General features: G+C 44.3%; 1 protein-coding gene across 1 annotated transcript; it reads right to left on the bottom strand.

Annotated features, from left to right (window-relative positions):
- Positions 1–6,595: 6,595 nt before the first annotated feature.
- bcat1 (branched chain amino-acid transaminase 1, cytosolic) lies at positions 6,596–19,619 on the bottom strand. The gene is made up of 11 exons (XM_062518151.1): positions 19,537–19,619; positions 18,647–18,703; positions 14,263–14,463; positions 13,695–13,805; positions 12,999–13,118; positions 12,415–12,575; positions 10,861–11,003; positions 10,395–10,480; positions 9,594–9,734; positions 9,058–9,129; positions 6,596–6,914 (listed from the first exon to the last, which is right to left on the bottom strand). Exons 1-11 carry the CDS (start codon positions 19,585–19,587, stop codon positions 6,876–6,878), a joined length of 1,182 nt encoding a protein of 393 aa, XP_062374135.1. The 5' UTR covers positions 19,588–19,619; the 3' UTR covers positions 6,596–6,875.
- Between the last annotated feature and the right edge of the window lie 232 nt (positions 19,620–19,851).

Consider the following 19,851-nt stretch of genomic DNA (forward strand, 5'->3'; position numbering starts at 1 on the left):
TAGCGGATTAAGACGTCCATGAAAATAGATTAGTTCTACATCCATTTTCACTGTGATTGGCAGAGATCCAAAGCTCGAAGATGGCGGGCGCAGGGGGGAGGATGAAAAAAATGAGGCCTTGGGTGTGATTATGACAGCCGGATGAAACACCGGACGGCTTATCTACCAGCGCCACCTGCCGGTGATGAAAAACACCGACCAAGTTCAGAACAGAGAAGTGCGTGTTTCGTGACAGTTCCAACTGGATGGATTCGGTGTCCTGTTCTCGCAAAACTTGCTCTTACTTTTAAAAGTCACAACTGTATTAATTTTGGGAAACGAATGCAAAATTATTTAATTACATGCGTGATGCCTAACTTGATGCCCGGTCTGACAAACATCACAAGACTGACGGCATGGCCTATGGGGGACTGTGTAAGCGCCGTTGTCTGCGAATTATCTGCACTGTTCTTTTTATATCGCTCATCTCAAAGACCTACTGAATGTTTTGCTCCACAGCGGGGTCGAAATGACTCGTTGCGCGGGTTGTTTTGGTTCCTTACTGTGGCAGGTTTAATTAAGACAACGCTCGGAGATCATCCGAGGTCTGACGCCGTCTGAAGTCGCACAAACTCAGCCGGCCAGAGGGGTCAGATGACCGCGTGATAAAGACAAGACAAATAGAAGACAAACGACAAGGCCACGGCATTAGCAAGCAAGCAAGAAGGGGGAAAAAAAGAAAAGGAATAAAGGAAGGGAGAAGAAATCACACGCGGCACAAAGTGGCTGCGAGTTCATTAATTAGACTTTCAAATTGGACAAACGGGAGATGACAGCGCGGCGCTTGTCAAATCAGATCATGACCCGCCGGAGCGGAGAGAGAGCGAGGAGGAGGGGAGATTGCCCAGTCCCTGCAAGCCAAACGGAGGCAAGGAGGCGGGGAAGGGGGCATTCACACACAAACATACACAAACGCGCGCACACACACACAAACATAGAAACAGTTTCCAAATCACGGCACACACCACCCACCACAACCTCCTCCTCCTCCTCCTCCTCCTCCTCCATTCCCTCCTCCTCTTTCTTTACTTCTCTCTCTCTCTCTCTCCCTCCATCGCCTTCTTCATCTCCTCCTCTGATTTCGCCCAACCTTCCTTGCCTGTCAGCCAGGCCATGTCACTCCACCCGCAAACGAGAAGTGACAATTAAAACATCATCTGCGGGCTGCCTCGCCAGAACACTGGCCAGCCAGCTTTCCCCCACCCCTACTCGCTCCCTCGCCCAGAGAGAAGAAGAAGGGAAGAGAGACAGAAAGAGAAAGAAAGAGAGAGAGAGATGCGGAGGTTAAGGAGAGGCTAAGGAGAGCTCCCTGGGCTCTGGTAACTGCCAGTCAGTAGCCTATATGGGGCTGTTTTGCGTGTGGCTGCTGCATGGTGGGGAGGCTATGGGGCTCCTGGGCACCACCAGACAGGGTAAGACCCTCCATGCGCTAATCCTCCAGTCCAGACGGACGTGTGCTGAGCCAGAGAGATGTGTGGCCAGGGTGCTCGCCCCCTCTCTGGGCTGGGTTTGACTCAGCACTGGCGGGGTAGAGAGCCTGGAGAGGCTTGAGGTTGGAGCCCGCTGGTCCTTGGAAGAAAGCGAGAGCTGGAGGTCCAGCAGCAGTGTCCCGAATGGAGCTCATAATTGCGGGGAGGGCAGCCAGGGAGACGGGAGCCCAGACCTGGGGGCCCAGGGGAGCTGGGGCTGAGATTTAACTTCCCCTTTAGTACACACACGCGCGCGCACACACGCACGCACGCACGCACGCACGCACGCACGCACGCACGCACGCACGCACGCACGCACGCACGCACGCACGCACGCACGCACGCACGCACGCACGCACACACACACACACACACACACACACACACACACACACACACACACACACACACACACACACACACACACACACACACACACACACATCCATACAAATGCCAAATACACAGAGACATAGGAGGCTACTGCTCACTTACCACAACCAAGATTCCTATAAGTCACTCAGTGGTCATCAACACACTTATGTAAGTGTGTAGCCTGGTTAGCACGCAGGCCTTCTCAATTTTAATTGATAGTGGATCTGGTAAAGGTTTATTGATGTACTGTATGACTTCCAGCAGGGATGTAACTAGCAGTGAAATTAAACTTAAATTGGTGCATTAAACTATTACCAAATCCTTTCATAAGTCCAGCAATCTTGTGGACGAAGGTTTTAAATGCAGTTGTTTCCTCACTAGCGATTATATTTGCATGCCCATGTTTTAGGGACATTGCATATGGGCTTCAATGGCCTCTTGGCCAGGTGGACCTGTAGAGCAAATTCCAAATTTGCCAAACATTTGTCTGTGTTTTCCCAGGCTAGTAAAGGTGGAGACCACCAACGAAATAGAAAGTATTAATTCTTAGCCCAGGTGTCAGTGATAGAGTGTGTAGTGTGTTATAAAGTTAGAGTACACAATTATGGTAAATACGTAAACATGGTACCATGGACAGAGGCGTAAACAACCTCAACTAATCAACCGAGTGTTTCAGGAACGCTCAGAGGGGGGGTAATTTGATTCGTTGTTGAAATCAAATATTTCCCAGAACCAAATTGTGGATGCCGTTTTTAAGCTTTAAACATGAATTATTACATCTGTGAGTGTGGTGCATCCTTCTCTTACAATTACTGGCTTGGTTCTCGTTAAAAATGCTCAGTGTTTTGTTTGTTCTGACTAATTGTTAAATATGAGCAGAACAGAACTACATTGCACACGTGTGTGTGTGTGTGTGTGTGTGTGTGTGTGTGTGTGTGTGTGTGTGTGTGTGTGTGTGTGTGTGTGTGTGTGTGTGTGTGTTTGTGTGTGTGTGTGTGTGTATTATTAAAGAAATTTTGGATGCAGCAACTGTAGTGGGAGACAAAGGCAAATAAATTAATGATGGCTAATTAAAATGGAGCATGTATTTAATGATTCTCTGTGCATGTCTCTCTGTGTGTGTGTGTGTGTGTGTGTGTGTGTGTGTGTGAGGGTGAGGGTGTGTGTCTGTCTTTGGGAGGATGCCCATGGGTGCGGTTGGAGCCAGGAGGAATTGCGCCACCCGGTGGGATGTGCTGGTGTTAGCCCGAGAGCGTCACGCTAACGGCTTTGCGCTAAACGAGTCTGCACAGCACCGCGTTCCTACTGCGCCACTTCGCACTTCTCCGCTCACTCGCTCGCTCGCTCGCTCGCCTCCACAGGCTGCAGAGCACTTCACACTTACACACATTTCACACGACTCAGCAGGGGAGAAAGACAGAGAGGGGGGCGGAGGGTGTGTGTGTGTGTGTGTGTGGGAGGGGAGGGGGGGGGGGGGGGGGGGCTAGGCAGAAACATTTAAATGGTTCTGTAGAAAACACTACATATTTATATATTAGTACATACAACCCTCCCAACACACACACGCGCGCGCGCACACGCATGCACACACATGCGCACACACACACACACACACACACACACACACACACACACACACACACACACACACACACACACACACACACACTGTGTGGGCAACTTCCTTCACAGACGTCAATCTCTCCAGAATTAGAGACACTGTTGGGTATATAGGATACTTGTTTATTACTTGGATCTGGGTGACAAATGCTGAATTCAACACATCCAACGCTTCACATAAATAACTGCATGTCACACCTATATAAATATAGAACTCTATGTATAACACAATTTATGCATCACCCACAGATCACAATTATGTCTGTCAAGGCAACAGGGGTCTATATGAACTAAAGCTACAAGAAAACAATTTGAAAACATGTCATCTACTCTCACATACAGTATCTTACCCTAAACAGAATGACATAAGCACTTGATATTGCTTTTAGTATTGACAGAGACCTATAGGAATGCACACATTAACAGTTTAACAAAGAGGCTGTGAGGACCTTATTTTTTCTAGATTTTGTCACTAATGCATTTTTTTTAGCCAAATGTCAGAAGGCTAAAACCAGTAAACAGGTATAATCATGTCTGCTTGTCAAGTGATAACGTTGATTCTGCAAATTGGTAATACTGTTAACCAGATTTTTAAATTCTGTTTTATCATCTGTATGTTATTGCTTTACAAAAGCATGTGAAGATTATGAAGATATATTTTACCACCATCAACACTGATTTGAGTATACACAACTTAATCAGTGGTCCAAACATTTATAGCACTGTTGTAAGTGTAGCCTATAGACCTTTACGCGGATGTGATTAGGACCGTTTTCCGGTTAAGCCTTCTGACGTCTGACGTAGGCATAAACTTGATTAACTTGTTTCTGCGTCCGCCAACGTTATCTACTGTCTTTAGACTGTGGGGATATTCTACAGTGATAATTGAATAGTCCCTTTGCACACACCCACAAATACACATACAGAAAATATATTATTTATTTACTCACACTTAGGGCACTCACAAGGAAAAAGTGCACAATTAAGATAATGGTGCTTCAAGACTCGCGGTGTACTTTCAAGTATGCCTGACTATGCAGTGATGTCTGTCTCTTATTATGTGCCTGTTATTAGGAGTTGTTTCTTGGTTTTGCCTGGCCATTTTTCTGACAGGGATAGTGGAGATAGAAGAGGGAGAGGGATTGGGAAATAACATGGGCCTTTATGGGCACTGAGACCCATTCATAGTGAGATACTATAGTCACTATATTGTTGAGTGAGGCTGCTCGCCCTCCATTTCATGTGCCATTTTCACCACAGTTAACTCTGCTTTCATCGCCAGTGCCATTTGTCAGCTTGTTTTGTCTGTCAAAAAAGATTACGCAAAAGCCACCAGCCGAATTTTTCATGAAGCTCGGAAGAGCACGGGGCCAAGGAAAGACTCATCACATTTTCGAGAGGATCTGGGTCAAACGACAGATCCAGGATTTAAAAAATCAGTTCTTCTGCATTGCAAATTAGTGCAATTGCTTTGGCAGGGGCCTGCACTCTCTGAGTATCCTTCTAGTTAAAACGGCCTTCAGATAGAAGCGAACTCTGGGACGGAAACAGCCTTACCTCTGACCAGATACTCAGTGTTTCTTAACTGGTTGGTCAGGACCCAAAAATGGGTTGCGGAACAGTTCTGAGTGGGTCAAGGAGCCTTTATTAAAAATGCTACCTTATCAGACCTAATATTGTACCTTTATTTTAACAGACTTTATAGCCAATGTCAGTCATGGCCATGGACATAAACAATGTTTATGCAACCGGTCATATTAGACATTATTTTAGTGGTAAATGCAAATGTAATGCCAAACATCCACATGTTCCAGACAAGCAGGTCTACAGGCATTTTGTGTTTTACCATGTAGCTCACCATATCTGTTGGTTTGAATGGTAAATAAATATTATGGGTCGTGACTTTATGAACATAAAGTTAAGACAAGTTAAGAACCACTGCTCTACATCAGACACTGACCATCGGTACGGCCAGGCATGGCCCAGACTCAGAGAGCAGCTCTCGTTTAACTGTCCAGAGGGCTCGCTTCTATCTGCAGTGCTTTAAAAAGTGCTGTTAGCGCATTAGCATATTGCTAGAGTTTATACTGCAGTGCACCATGTGGGTGTGTGTGTGTGTGTGTGTGCAGACCACATGTGTGCAGACAAAAAAGTGCTCTACTACTCTAACTCAACTCTGGCTGGTTCTTCATCTAGGGCACAGTGCTGGTGTGCTTTTTAACAGCATGCTGGTAAAATTCGACATTTTTTTCTGATTCCACCTGCAGACGTGTCTATAGCCACTCCACGGCGAACTGTATTGAGCTTCGTGGCCTCAAAACTCTTTGGGGCTTTACAGACTCAGGCAAGCTCAATGGGTATAACACAAAACAAGAAATATCAAAAGTCATTGAAATCTGTGCTTCTCGTTCTAAAATCTCGACTTCTTCGAGTCTAAAAACTCAAACGCTCCCTTCCCAACTTGCCGTACCTGTCGTGTGAGATGAACTGTTATACGTGTAATGCATATGGCTTATGGATTCACCGTATAGCACTGTATATACTGTAGTATAGAGTATAGTGGTACACACAGCAGGACAGTATAGAATAGGGCAACGTATATTGTGCAACACCTTCACTTCACTTCACTTGCATATACAGTACTTTATCATGACATAATCACTATCACCGTATTTGTTCTTTGGAGTTTTGAAATGATGTGCAAAAGTACTCTGAAGCTATTTCCTTTGGTTGCATCTATATTTGTCTGTGTCTCGTTACTGCATGTCCATTGGTAATCTGCTTCCTTGCCTATGATGGCAGAGTGTACAGGTCTGATCTGGTGATCACTAACTGGGAATGATGCATGTGTTAAAAGTACCGAAGTGATATATCAGCGACTTATCATCAACTCTTAACTAAGTCTAAATGTGCATGCATTGTGACCACTGGAATTTGCATGTTGACTAAGTGTACACATACAGTACTGTACATGACTAAGAAAGAGCGTAATCCTCTGATAATTGCTGACAGATTTCACGACACCAAAGCACTCCGTAGTGGATAAGATTTAGGTAGTTCACAATAGATCAAAGTGAACAGTGTTCAGAGATGCTAGTTCCCAATGGTACTTTAACACAACAATGCATGAACAGAGAAATACTTCATTTTGGTAAGTATGAGTTTGTGCCTGTGTGTGTGTGTGTGTGTGTGTGTGTGTGTGTGTGTGTGTGTGTGTGTGTGTGTGTGTGTGCGCGCGTGTGTGTGTGTGTGTATGTGTTTGTGCGTGTGTGCGGATCCTCGCAGATTCACTTGTCTGTTTGTCCGTTACTGTGAGTGCGTCCTCGTCCCACAACGGCGAGGTCCACCTTTCCCATGTTCAGAAACCTCAGGTTACACCAGGAGGCTCCAGTCACTCGGAGTGCGGCCATACTGGTACCGGGAAGAAGAAGAGCAGAAAAGTCACCAACAGGTCATTACAAGTTCATGGATAGTTCACAGCAAACATCCACACACAAGAAATAGAACTTTCTAGCTAGGCCTCTAATCTCCAGTGCTGAATGTGACAGTCAAGTCAACAACAACTTCACACACACACATACACACACACAAAACATGCACACACACACAGTATGAGAACACCATACACACACACACACACACACACACACACACACACACACACACACACACACACACACACACACACACACACACACACACACACACACACACACACACACACTCATACACACACAGAGAAACAGCAAACAAACAAAACAAAAACCTAAATCTGCGCGAAGCGCATCAGTAAACTCAGCCGATGTGACAAACGCAGGCGGAGGGCTTCCACTCTGCGACAGCCATGGCTGCAAATCCAATTATTTGCGTCTCATGTTGCAAATTTGTTCTAATGGTCCGGACGTGGAGCAAATACGCATCGGGCCAGGGAAACAAAAGGATGCGATTTCTAATTAACATGAAAGGAAGGAGAGAGAGAGGAGGGGAGGGAGAGAAACGGAGGGATGAATTAGTGAAGCCATCTTTCATTCCTCTCTATTTCTCTCTCTTCTCCGTCTTAAAAAAAAAAAAAAAACGGGACTGCTTTTTCTTCTGTTTTCTTTTTTTTTCACTTCCCTGTTGTTTTCTTGTTCGTGATGTCTGTCGCATTGGTGCGAATCTCCTATTTTCTTTTTTTTCTTTTTTTTTTTTTGGCATCTTTCTCACAAATGAAATGTCAACAGATGTAATAACATCGCCCCACACACTTTCAGAATAATTCCAACCACCTCCTCCCCCTCCACTTCTCCTCCTCGCTAATTCCTTGTTTTTTTCTCTCGCTCTCTTAATTCAAGGAAAGAGAACACATTTTGTTGATTTCATAGTTCATTAGGCTTTTGTCGCATCTCTTAGCACCACCAACTCCCCCACTCTTATTCTTGCAGGCTCTTTATCTGTCCCTTCAATGGGCTCGTCTTCAGCGTGCAAACAAAAGACACCGCTAAAGTAATTAGCTTTGTGTGATTATGGCCTTGGTCTAACGAGAGCTTGCAGGAGCCTTGCCAATGTCTATGCTGCGTGGCACTACCTACTACGCTCTATCCCACTCCACACACAACACACACACACACACACACACACATATGCATGCGCATGCATGTATACATACAAACATACATACATACATACAAACAGGCACACACATCCACTTCCACACAAACACATGCATGCACACACAAACACAAACACAAACACAAACACACACACACACACACACACACACACACACACACACACACACACACACACATAGATAGCCACTTAGAGTCATATAGATTAGACACACACAGATGCCCACAATAAATGTAGCCATATGCTCACACACACACACACACACACACACACACACACACACACACACACACACACACACAACACACACACTGGGAAGTAAATGCTGTGAGTCTACTAAATGAATGCACTACAAGTAAGGGCACACAAGAGATATTATGACTGTTTGCACTCTTTGTCTTTGTGCAGCTTTTTTTGTGTGTATGACACCTAGTCCTAACAGCATACGCGCAGGCGAGCTACAGTGACAATTTTTTTTTTTTTTGCATTTGTTTTTGACAGCAACACAGCGTAGCTCTGCACGGCAAGATGCAGCGCGACACTTTTGATAGATAGATAGATAGATAGATAGATAGATAGATAGTTTATTGATCCCCAAGGGGAAATTCAAGACACATGGACGACGCATGGACACATGGACGCCCTGTTTCCATTTACTTGGTTTTGCTCGCGTTGCTCTACTATTTTGAACGAGGAATAAGAGCGCAATAGAGGGGCATATCTAACAGATTCAGTGCGGACACAACACAACGGTCGCGCGCTCGGATCCTGTCAGGACCAGGTGCTAGTTTGTTTGTGTGTGTGTGTGTGTGTGTGTGTGTGTGTGTGTGTGTGTGTGTGTGTGTGTGTGTGTGTGTGTGTGTGTGTGTGTGTGTGTGTGTGTGTGTGTGTGTGTGTGTGTGTGTGTGTGTGCGTGCCTACATTTGCCCTCACACGGTCTCACCTGTATGTCTGTCAGCTCCTTCAGAAGCCTGGAGGCCAGGGAGTTCTCCTGTTGACACGGAATCTGCAAGTTCTGAAACACCAGCGGACCACAACAATTACAAATGGCTCCCCCATGCCAATCCATCACTGGTGATTGTCCATTAACGTTCTATTACTCCCTTTGTCAAGGAATCATTAAAACCCACTAGCATCACTTGATACTACTAGCATGAAAATTGGCCATTAGAGAGATTAGTGTAATGATGATGGCAATGATATCCTAATATGACATATGGTAATTGATGTGCACGAAAAACATAATGATGCAATCCGTCTCAGTAATAATGATTAGATAAGAATATCGACCATTAATGACAATAATTAGATAAAATACACTATAGGACACTATTTTAATTAATGTGCTCAAGTACATGTCAACATTACAGCCACGGTTATGAGCCATAATACACGTATGTATGCGGGTACAGTATGAACATAATGTGTGTGTGTGTGTGTGGGGGGGGGGTGCAATTTATGGAATATAATAAGACTCACCTCTCCCTGGTACAGAACACGTCCAACTGGACTGACCACACAAGCGGTACCAGAACCGAACATTTCCTTGACCCGGTTCTCCTTCAGTCCACACCGCAGGTCCGCCATGGTCAGGTAGCGCTCGCAGACCTTAAACTCTTTCTGAGAGGAAATCCAGAGGAGATCATTTATATTACCTCACACAATGTTAGTGTATACCCCACTACTTTATATGAACCTCGCTGACACAGAACCCTGCCCTATAGGCAACAAAATATTGATTTGCATTACTATCTTTTACAGCTTGTATTCTTGTTCTTGGTTGTGGAAAATACTATACTAAATACTAAAACAGTGTTTTCAGACCAGGGTTATATCTACCAGGTCGGCAACGCATTCAAAGATAGAGGACAAAGTAACCACAACATAAAATGTTCTATTCTTCCTGTAAGCAAGCTGCCTACTAATATGACAACGTAAGTAAATATCACGGCTAACAAACAAACAAACAAACACACAAACACACACACACACACAGACTATACACGCCCATGCATTTGGGTCCATCCCTATGAACGTACACATAAAAAACATTTCATGTTCATGCATTCTACTGGCAAATACAGTCACCTGCCACACAGTTCAACTCGGCTTGTATTACATACAGAGAGTGTTCTGTTTACAGTGTGGATAGTAGATCCTTAATCTACACAAAATTAAAATGCATGCAAAGTTGTTTTCCAATTCAGGCAAGAAACTCCCTAATTATGGTAAAAAGGTCGCGCTGAGGTCTCTATGACGATGCCCAAATGCAAAGCGTACCCATTTTACTGCCAGCTCCAGGATGCTCTGTCGAGTGATGCCCGGCAAGATGATGCCATCCAGTGGGGGTGTTGCCAGCTCCTCCTCTGAAGTAAACAGACAAACAAACAAACAAACAAGTGACCATCTGCTTCTCCAGAAACACACACAACCTTCGGAGACCTTTGCAGTGCAATCAACTTGGTCTAACATCTAAGGTGAGTTACAGTGTATTTCCACTAGAGGTCACTGTTGTCTCTAAAATCCCCAAAAGCATACCGTACTGAGGGCCAATTTCCCAATATGATCACAGCAGAATAATTCAATAATTTAATTATTCAATTATCAATATTTTCAAGTTAACTCAATATATTCAGCTTGTGTGTATTATGAACATGAGGCAATACAAATAGCATAACAGAGTAATATTTATCCCCTTTAAGAATATGAAGCAATAAAACAACTAAAATAGTAAAGCTATATTCACCTCCTTTCTCATTTTTCCAGTAGAGGAAGAGGTTCATGGTTCCCACTTCAGTGATCTGATGGTCATCCCCATACAGCCAGAGGACCTGCTGGCACCCATAATCCACTGCTTCATACTGAGCATAGATGGAGGCGCCATAGTTCCTGCACGTGTGGGATTGGACACGAACACAACCCATTAACATCTGGATGACAGGATGTACTAAGTATGTAATGGGGGGGGGGGGCTTATTATTGACACCATTACTATTCATGTGCCTTTGTCATTCTAAATGTAATAAAACATTCAGAACTGTTTTCCTCTTTTCCACGCAACTTGCAAACTTGGCAAAGCACACTGACTGCTGCGATGGTGGCATTATGTAAGAGATAATGGCTGACGTGACGAGGTGTTCCAATGTACAGAATTAAAGGAGGAGAGTACCGAGACAGAGGCAAAAAAAAATTCACAATGCAAAGTGGAGTTTCCTCTAGGGTTGCCAGAAAGGTGAAGAAAATCACCCAAGCTTGAGTTTTCAAAACTCTCAGAAATGAGGGTCAACACGAGTAGTAAAAATTCCAAATCCCCACAAAGTCCCCGAAAGAATGCGTGTCGGACTTTGTATATTTAGGTCAGTATGAATGAGAGCACAGAACGCTGCGGCCTGTGGTCATTGGTTAAAGAATGGCCATGGTTGTGCAATTACAAAAAGCTTACAAGTATAAGCTCTGTTACTACACTCTGACATGGAGGCAGTTGCCTTTAACAAAAGCTGTGGATTTAGCGTGTTTCTGGCCAGTGTATGTGAGCTGTGGTTTCTGACATTAGGAATGACCTTTACACACCATTAACACAAAAATGTGGGAATTAGGAATTTAATGAAATATCCCTTCTAAGTCTAAAAAACCTATATAAGTCCATAACTACTCTTAGCTACCTACCCTAGAGGTACAATCACAAATATAAAATGTGGCTAACCATTTGGATGGTGTAAAACGAACTCAAGGTACTCCCTCAAGGTCACAAGAGCTAAGAGATCTAAGATCCTACTGTAATTTCAGTAACAGGTCACTGGCGAGGAGAAATTCACAAACGCTCCCACCAGACACACTATAGCTTTGCTGATCTTTGTTGCTTGCATTGTGATGGTTTACACTGCCTGTCAATGACAAAGGACCTCTAATGCCTTCGGAGAACAGAAGAGGTGCATAGAGGAGAGAGGGAACGAGGGAAGGGAGACTGCTGAAGTATGGAGGAGGAAGAGGAGGAGACGGAGACGAAGAGGAGGTGCCCACCCTCCCATTTTGCAGTCCCCCCCGAAAATAGGCATGTTCTGTTCTCTAATGCCTTTAGAGAACAGAACAGGTACGAAGAGGAGAGAAGGAACTAGGGAAGGGAAACTGCTGAAGCGAGGAAGAGGAGGAAGAGGAGAAGACGGAGACAAAGAGGAGGTGCCCCTAGAGAACAGAACAGGTACATAGAGGAGAGAGGGAACGAGGGAAGGGAGACTGCTGAAGCGAGGAAGAGGAGGAAGATGAGGAAGATGAGAAGATGGAGACAAAAGGAGGTGCCCACCCTCCCATCTTGCAGTCCCCCGTGCCTCCTTTCCAGGAGCGTATGTATTTGGAGTCGGCCCACAGGGACACGGGCTTGGCCCCGGTGGTGAAGTAGGAGCCCACCGGACTGAGGATCACGTAGAGCAGCGCTTGGGACGGCCTCTTCACTCCCAGAGAAGGCTGCGGAGAGACACATCACACAGTCACACACACATGCGTGCACACACACACACACACACACACACACAGACACACGCACACGCACACAGACACACACACGCACGCGTACACGTGCACACACACACAGACACACACACACACACACACACACACACACACACACAGAAAGAGAGGTGGGGCGGGGGGATCGGACACCTACACTTGCAGATTCAAACTTACACACTCAAGCAAAGGTAAAGATTTTATGAAGATGTAAATATCTAGGGATATTTATAGTATGTGCACACTACTGTATGTAACTAAACTGGGAGAGGCGGAAGGAAGCCAAGTGTTTTAGATACACACACACACACACACACACACACACACACACACAGACACACAAATCCACACACAGAGACATAAACAGACACACACACACACCTCTGTGCCTAGGAAGGTGGGGCGTATGTAGAGGCTGGCAGCGTCTGAGTGTGGAACCCACTCCTGATCCACCTCCACCAACTTCCTGATGCACTCCTGCAGCTCAGCCCTGTCAAAACTCTACAGAGAGCACGGAGAGAGAGAGAGAGAGAGAGAGAGAGAGAGAGAGAGAGAGACAGAGAGATAAGATAGAGAGAGAGAGAGACAGAGAGATAAGATAGAGAGAGAGAGGGAGATAAGCAGATAGACACAGAGAGAAAGAGAGAGAGAGAGAGTATACTGGTACAATTAGACTTATAATAATCGACCTATATTATTAGAAACTCTTATTGCAATCTAAAGTGAGTTATTCTCATATCAGTAAAGCTGTTTTAAATTGAGTGACATACAGAGAGAGGCAAAGAGAAATGAGAAAAGAGAGAGAAAAAAGGAGGAGGGTAGAGAAAGACAGAGAGCAAAGAAAGACTTGTATAGGAGAAAAAAGGATCTAACTTTTAAAACACACAGTTGTGTGGAAGGTTTGCATTTCTGTCTGTTTACATTTATATGAGTGTTATATGAGTGTGTGCGCTAGCCAAGGTAAAAGTGTGTGAAACTCAATGTGCGCATGTGTTTATCTGTGTGTAGAAATTGTGCGTGTGAGAGTGTTTTTGTGTGTGTGTGTGTGTGTGTGTGTGTGTGTGTGTGTAGTCGTACCGGCAGACAGGCTCTAAGTGCAGACTTCAGCATGCGATTCATGTTGAGCTCTGGTCTGAAGAGACGCACTCTGTTGTCCGGCCCCCTGTACGCCTTCATTCCCTCAAACAACTACCAACATAAAGCACAACGTTTCTCAGAACCATCCTGAACATTCTTAGTAAGCCACTTAGTTATGTAAAGCCATGCAAGAAAATACTGTATGTGACAGACAGATTATATGTGTGTCTGTGTGTGCTCATTTAGACCATGTCATTCAGTTTAGTTGATGTCCTAATGTTTTGTTAACAATTTGGAAAACATTTATACATTAGCTATAGTTCAAATAATGGGTGTATTTCAGGGCAGACGGACATGCCACAGTCATTTCATAAATACTTCACTCCAATACATTTTAAACAGTTTGAGTTTTGTTGATATACTGACTGTACAACACCCTGGTCAACAGGATCTACTTAAAGTTTAATGTTGTCTAATAAATAAGATATCATTCCATTCTATCATGACACCAATTAAAAGTGGTGTAGTCTGCTAGAGACACCTGAGATCTCAGGTGAGTGGGCCTCACCTGTATGGCGTAGTGCAGGGCGGAGCAGGCCGGGTGGATGGACAGGTTCCCAAAGGGCTGAATGCGAGGTCTCTGCCAGCCGCCCTGCTGGCTCCACTCCACCGTTAGCATGTGGTCCGTGAAGGCGGTCCCAAACGCCAGGCCCGCCAGGTCCGGTTTGGTTTTGTGGGTCTGGACCAGTTCGATGTCCAGCTCACTTGCCTGGGAAAAACAGTTTAAAAGACGTGTTACATTCACCAAACTAAACTGAACTAAATCTGTCGACACAAGACCAGGAATTGTGAAAATCACAGCGCATCCAGCAGTTCAATATCACTACTTGATATATTTCTCCCAACCTTTTTTTTTGATCACCAAAAAAACCATCACTGTTTTATAGACGATGTCATCATGATAAACGATTTATGACAAATAATAAACATCTTTCAATTCTGCCCTGACTGTAGGACTGTGCATTTGCGGAAAATGACTAGCAGTGTGTGTCTGCTGTTCATGAATGAGGTTGGAGGAGCTACAGGTGCAACCATATGGCTGGCAGGCAGGTGTGAGCATTCCACTCCACCAGTAGGTGGAGCTCACACTCTAAATGGAATAAGGGCCTAACAGGCCTTTCCAAAAGATAACGACAAGACAAGAGCATCCCCAACAACACACCTAGTCAAGCCAAGCTGTGTTTTCATATTCCTCAGATGATAGTGGTTCCGTATCAAAAATAAGAATTGGAATGCCATGTTTTGTTCACCACATGCATTTAGTTACTGTAGCAGTTTTAGAGCAGTATAGAGGATGTCTACCTTGCACAAAATGAGTCTAGCTCGTCTAGGTCCCCGTGATATATTTATCCACTACTTTCCTGTCATAAATGTAAAAGCACGAGATGAGAGTCTGATTACTGTACATAGGGGCCATGGAATCAGAAACCTTTAATTTAATCGGGGTCCACAGGGTCGACTCACTTACACTTACTTATGCACTTACATTGGTCATACGGATACTACAGCAGTGATAAAATGTCCGCCTACGCCATATTTTAAACCGCTTTAACGTAGAACCATCTGCTTATTGACTGAATAGAGCAACTGAATGTAAACATAAGCAAGGCGAATTCAGGCGACTTCCGGTGACCGGCCAATGAGAGAGCTGCTGTGCATTCTGAGCTCTGACTTTCTACATGGGTAGAAACACATCAACGTCCAACCCATCGACCTATTCTTTCCAAGCGACAGTCACTCGGCAGCAAGATTAACCCTGCTTCTGGATTACCCATAATCCCAGATTACTCAGGGAACGTGACAGCCATGGGAGTCAGGACCATTGTCTGTTTTGTTTCGGCTGTGGGAGAGTTACATGGAGAGCGCGCACACACACACACACACACACACACACACATACATACACACCACACAAACACACACACACACACACACACACACACACACACACACACATACATACACAACACACAAACACACATACACACACACACACAGCAGGATGGCCTTTCCTTCATCTCTTCACACTTCACTGCAGATCACATCGATTTTTAATGAGACCACCCGACCATAAACTTGGCGTTTACCCAGTTTTATGGTCTCTATTGATTACGCCACTACTCACACAGGCCTGCCCATTCACTCCTCTCATCTGTCACTAGGTGTCTTCTTACAGCTATAGCCTTTCAGTGTCAGAGAGACAGGGTACAGTTCTGACAGACGTACAGAAGTAAGATGACTGTCCACCACAGTACACTCCCTTTGACAAACACAATTAGGATCAAAATGATTCATACCCATGCCCATAAATGATGATCTATTGCACATTTGTGTTTGACCATTGGCCTTTTATTTGACCAATACGTTTTAAACACAAGGGAAAAAGATGATGCATTGTCCTTCAAATATAAACAAAAAAAGTACTATTTGTATGTGTCCTTAAAATAAACCATTTTGAAGAAATCAAACTAAATCAATATATGACAATTAAGGTCTTATCTGTAGTCATGTCATGCAGGACAAGAAAGGACATCAACCAGCACCTCCAACAGTGGCAAGGCTCTTTCATTGCCTGACAACTAAGCCACGTAAATCAATCTACTGACTTACAACTAAGCCACGTAAGTCAATCTGCTATAGTATTTGACAATGATATGAGAGCAAGTATAGAAAGTCATTCAAATAAATTCACAACCACTGAGTGTCGTCTGCAAGTATTTTATCACAGTATAAATGGTGCATGAATGTTGTAGTGCACAAGGGTGCTAATGGGTGCACACTAGCTGTGACCCTGTATTAATATGACCTCATCATTAAAGAGTGCATGTAAGTGTGCAAGTGAAAAAGATGACGACAGATAACAGAGTGTACAGTTAAGACAAAACGTTTTCAAACCCTTTCAAACCCTTACAAAAAGTGTTCAAACCCTTACAGACAGAGCATTTTTATTTGACAAGCAGGTTCTTGCCTAAAAATGACATATAGGCACAAAAGGTATCTGTTTTCTCTGTAAAAAAAGGCCTTTGGCAGTATGAAATATGACAGGTTCAACAACAAAAATGAGGGGCTGAGAAAGATCAAGAGTGCCATCTTGATTTTCACAACCGCCACCCCACCATGACATCTCCAGTGTGACACAGTGGTGTGTGTGTGTGCCTAGTCTGTCACCTCACCTGGTTCACTGAGAGACGTATGCGATTAGTTGCCTATAAATACTACATCCAATTGTGTAACAGCCCATAATCCATACACCACTCCAAGTATTGGCAACACAATTGCTGTGAGTAGGAATACTACAGAACGAGAGGTGACCTAGAGCATTACCTTTCTATGACTACTTCAGTGGACTGTCCTATTCTTGTCCATTAAATATTTCATGAACATTAAGGAAGGAGCTTCCATATAACACATTCAATCACTAAATAATTTTGTTGGTGCAGTAAAGTTTTTGTCTTGTATCATTTTTGGATTTTTTTTATGACAAATAATTTGCTGATGATGTGGTGGTCATATTGGCCAATGAGCAATGCTGCAACCTGGTGCAACCCCCATTCACATTGCATCCGCAGGATCAGTTTACCTCTTCCCGCTCACAGGAGCTGATACCCCGAATGACCTTAACACAGAGACACACCCACACACAGACACACAAAGTAACACACACACAAACACACACACACACACACACACACACACACACACACACACACACACACACACACACACACACACACACACACAAACACACACACACACACACACACACACACACACACACACACACACACACACACACACACACACACACACACAGAGACACACAGCACCAAACAGGCTTTTCTATAGGACAGTAACTTTAAAAAACAAACCCATGCAACCTGTCAAAATGTCAGAAGTAGAAGAATTTAGAAATGTCTCTGGAGTCCTAAATCCAAACACACACACACACACACACACACACACACACACACACACACACACTCACTAGTTTTCTATAAACAACTATGGCATCAAACATTTGCATGAATAATGACAAAATAAATAAGAAATGTGTGTGTGTGTGTGTGTGTGTGTGTGTGTGTGAGTGAGTGCACAGACCACACAGGGCACCACTCTTTCCTCCTAATCAGCACATGAGCTGTGCTGAAGCGAGGCTGTGAAGGGAGCCTAGGTGAGCAGAGGGAGAGAGGGAGCACGCCTGAAGCCAGGCCTCAAGCCTGATTGACAGAGATTAGCGTGATCTCTGAGACGGGAGCACCATGTACAGTCAACACGGGACCTTCTGGACAAGCCAGAGGCCCACTCCTGACTCTGTGCCTTCGCCCCCCATAACCCCCAAAAAAGGGGGGTCTTGGGTGCACGCATGCATGAGATTGGGGGGTGACACTTATACCGAGGAAACAAGGCTAAGCATGGATTACTTTTGCTGGGTGGATATCACAAAGTATCATTTTGACAAACTTCACAACAAGATGTCTTCCACCCACTTGTGCATGGATGCTACTGTGTGATTGTCAGCAGGTGTTTTGTTTTTGCAGGACTAACAGGTGGACATAAGCTATGGATTTGAACTGATTCTGTATTGCTGGGAGTTTTTTTTTTTTCGTCTGGAATATAGTTTCTGTTTTTTTTTTTTAGCTAACAAGGGAATCTCCAAAATGCTGCCAATGGTACCACAGCTAAAGGCAAGTGATGGACTGTATCCAAAACACACACTTAGCTTAGCAGATGTGTTAGCACTGTCGTTGCTGACAGTTTACTAATTTAGATAGCCTCAAAGAATCCATTTGTCAATTCCAATTGGCACTGGTCGCATTGTTATGAATTGGAGTAATGAATATTTTAGATCATCATGTGATACTGCTGCAAATGCTGTTAACGGGGAGAGTTACCTTGAAGCTGGGAGTGCTGTCTGACAGGCCATTACTTGATACCTCTGCACCTGTACCCTGTAGAAAAGCAAGCAAAGGACATTTCAGGAACACACACACACACACACACACACAGAGACACACAGACACACAGACAAACACAGACACTGTCTGGACATTATTATGTATACGCGTTAAACATTTGTGAGTGTGTCTGAGTTGATTTGTCATCTCTGATTTGTAGACTGAATAGTTGCGTATCTAGAGTAGCCAACAGAGAGCATTTGAATAATGGTCTGAATGACATCTCTACTAAATGTACGAGCGTCGCCCCTGTCGCCTCCCAAATGTGCGTCAGTGTCTGCTAAACGCTATCCCAACACGACACTGTTACTTTTACAACGTTACTGAGTTACATTACAATGTTAATATACAGCTCTCTGTTGTAAACGGAATGTTGTTTTGAGTTTCGTGTCAGGACTGTGCCATTTACAAGATTATTACAACGAGCAGTCTTAAAGCATCCCGTGCACTTGTTATTTAAACCGCTGAAGGACGCACTCGTATAGGCAATGCTATGACGCGTTGCCACATTATCTACCAATAGGACAACATCCAAAATCAATGTAAACTCCCAAATGTTGTTTAAACATTATTAACATTATTTAAAACAACAAGGCAGACAAAATACCCATTACTACACATACACCTCAATTTAGGCTAGTACTCAGCATCCCTCTACGCGTATTGCGTGTTTTTTTCTCACACGGGCTAATCGAAGATAATGCTGTAAGTAAAGGTGAGGGAGCTGGATTGTGTCTGGTCACGAGCACACCATATAGACGACACACGCATCCCCCGTTAAGAGCGAGCGTGGGAACTCGCACTAGATCCCTCCTTTCCGCGTTTACCTTGAGAGATGGAGCGCTCGTGGCCGATGCGGGCGCTGGAACACTCGCCATGATGAATATGGAAACACGAGCCGCTCGCTCTGTCACACCGAGATAAACCGCTTACAGATTAAACATTGTCAACCTTATTGTATTGAATGCCAGAACTCACTTTAACGCCAGTTTAGTTTACGCCTACGTTGCAACGGCCATACACGTGTAATGACTTTGGCCTCATAGTGTCTGGTCGCATGATAGGGGCTTGAGTTACAGTGGCCCAGTTGGTAGCCAAGTCTGAGTAGGCTGTAAGGGATTGTGTGTGCTTTTATGTGTGTG

Source organism: Sardina pilchardus, chromosome 17, assembly GCF_963854185.1.
Source record: "Sardina pilchardus chromosome 17, fSarPil1.1, whole genome shotgun sequence".
In the NCBI taxonomy this organism is placed as follows: Eukaryota; Metazoa; Chordata; class Actinopteri; order Clupeiformes; family Clupeidae; genus Sardina; species Sardina pilchardus.

Coding starts and splice junctions, on each gene's coding strand:
- bcat1 (XM_062518151.1), bottom strand. CDS start 19,587: ATGGCGAGTGTTCCAGCGCCCGCATCGGCCACGAGCGCTCCATCTCTC. Junction 10,481..10,860: donor CTGGAAAAATGAGAAAGGAG/GTGAATATAGCT, acceptor TGTTTACTTCAG/AGGAGGAGCTGGCAACACCC. Junction 6,915..9,057: donor AGGAGCTGACAGACATACAG/GTGAGACCGTGT, acceptor TCCCGGTACCAG/TATGGCCGCACTCCGAGTGA.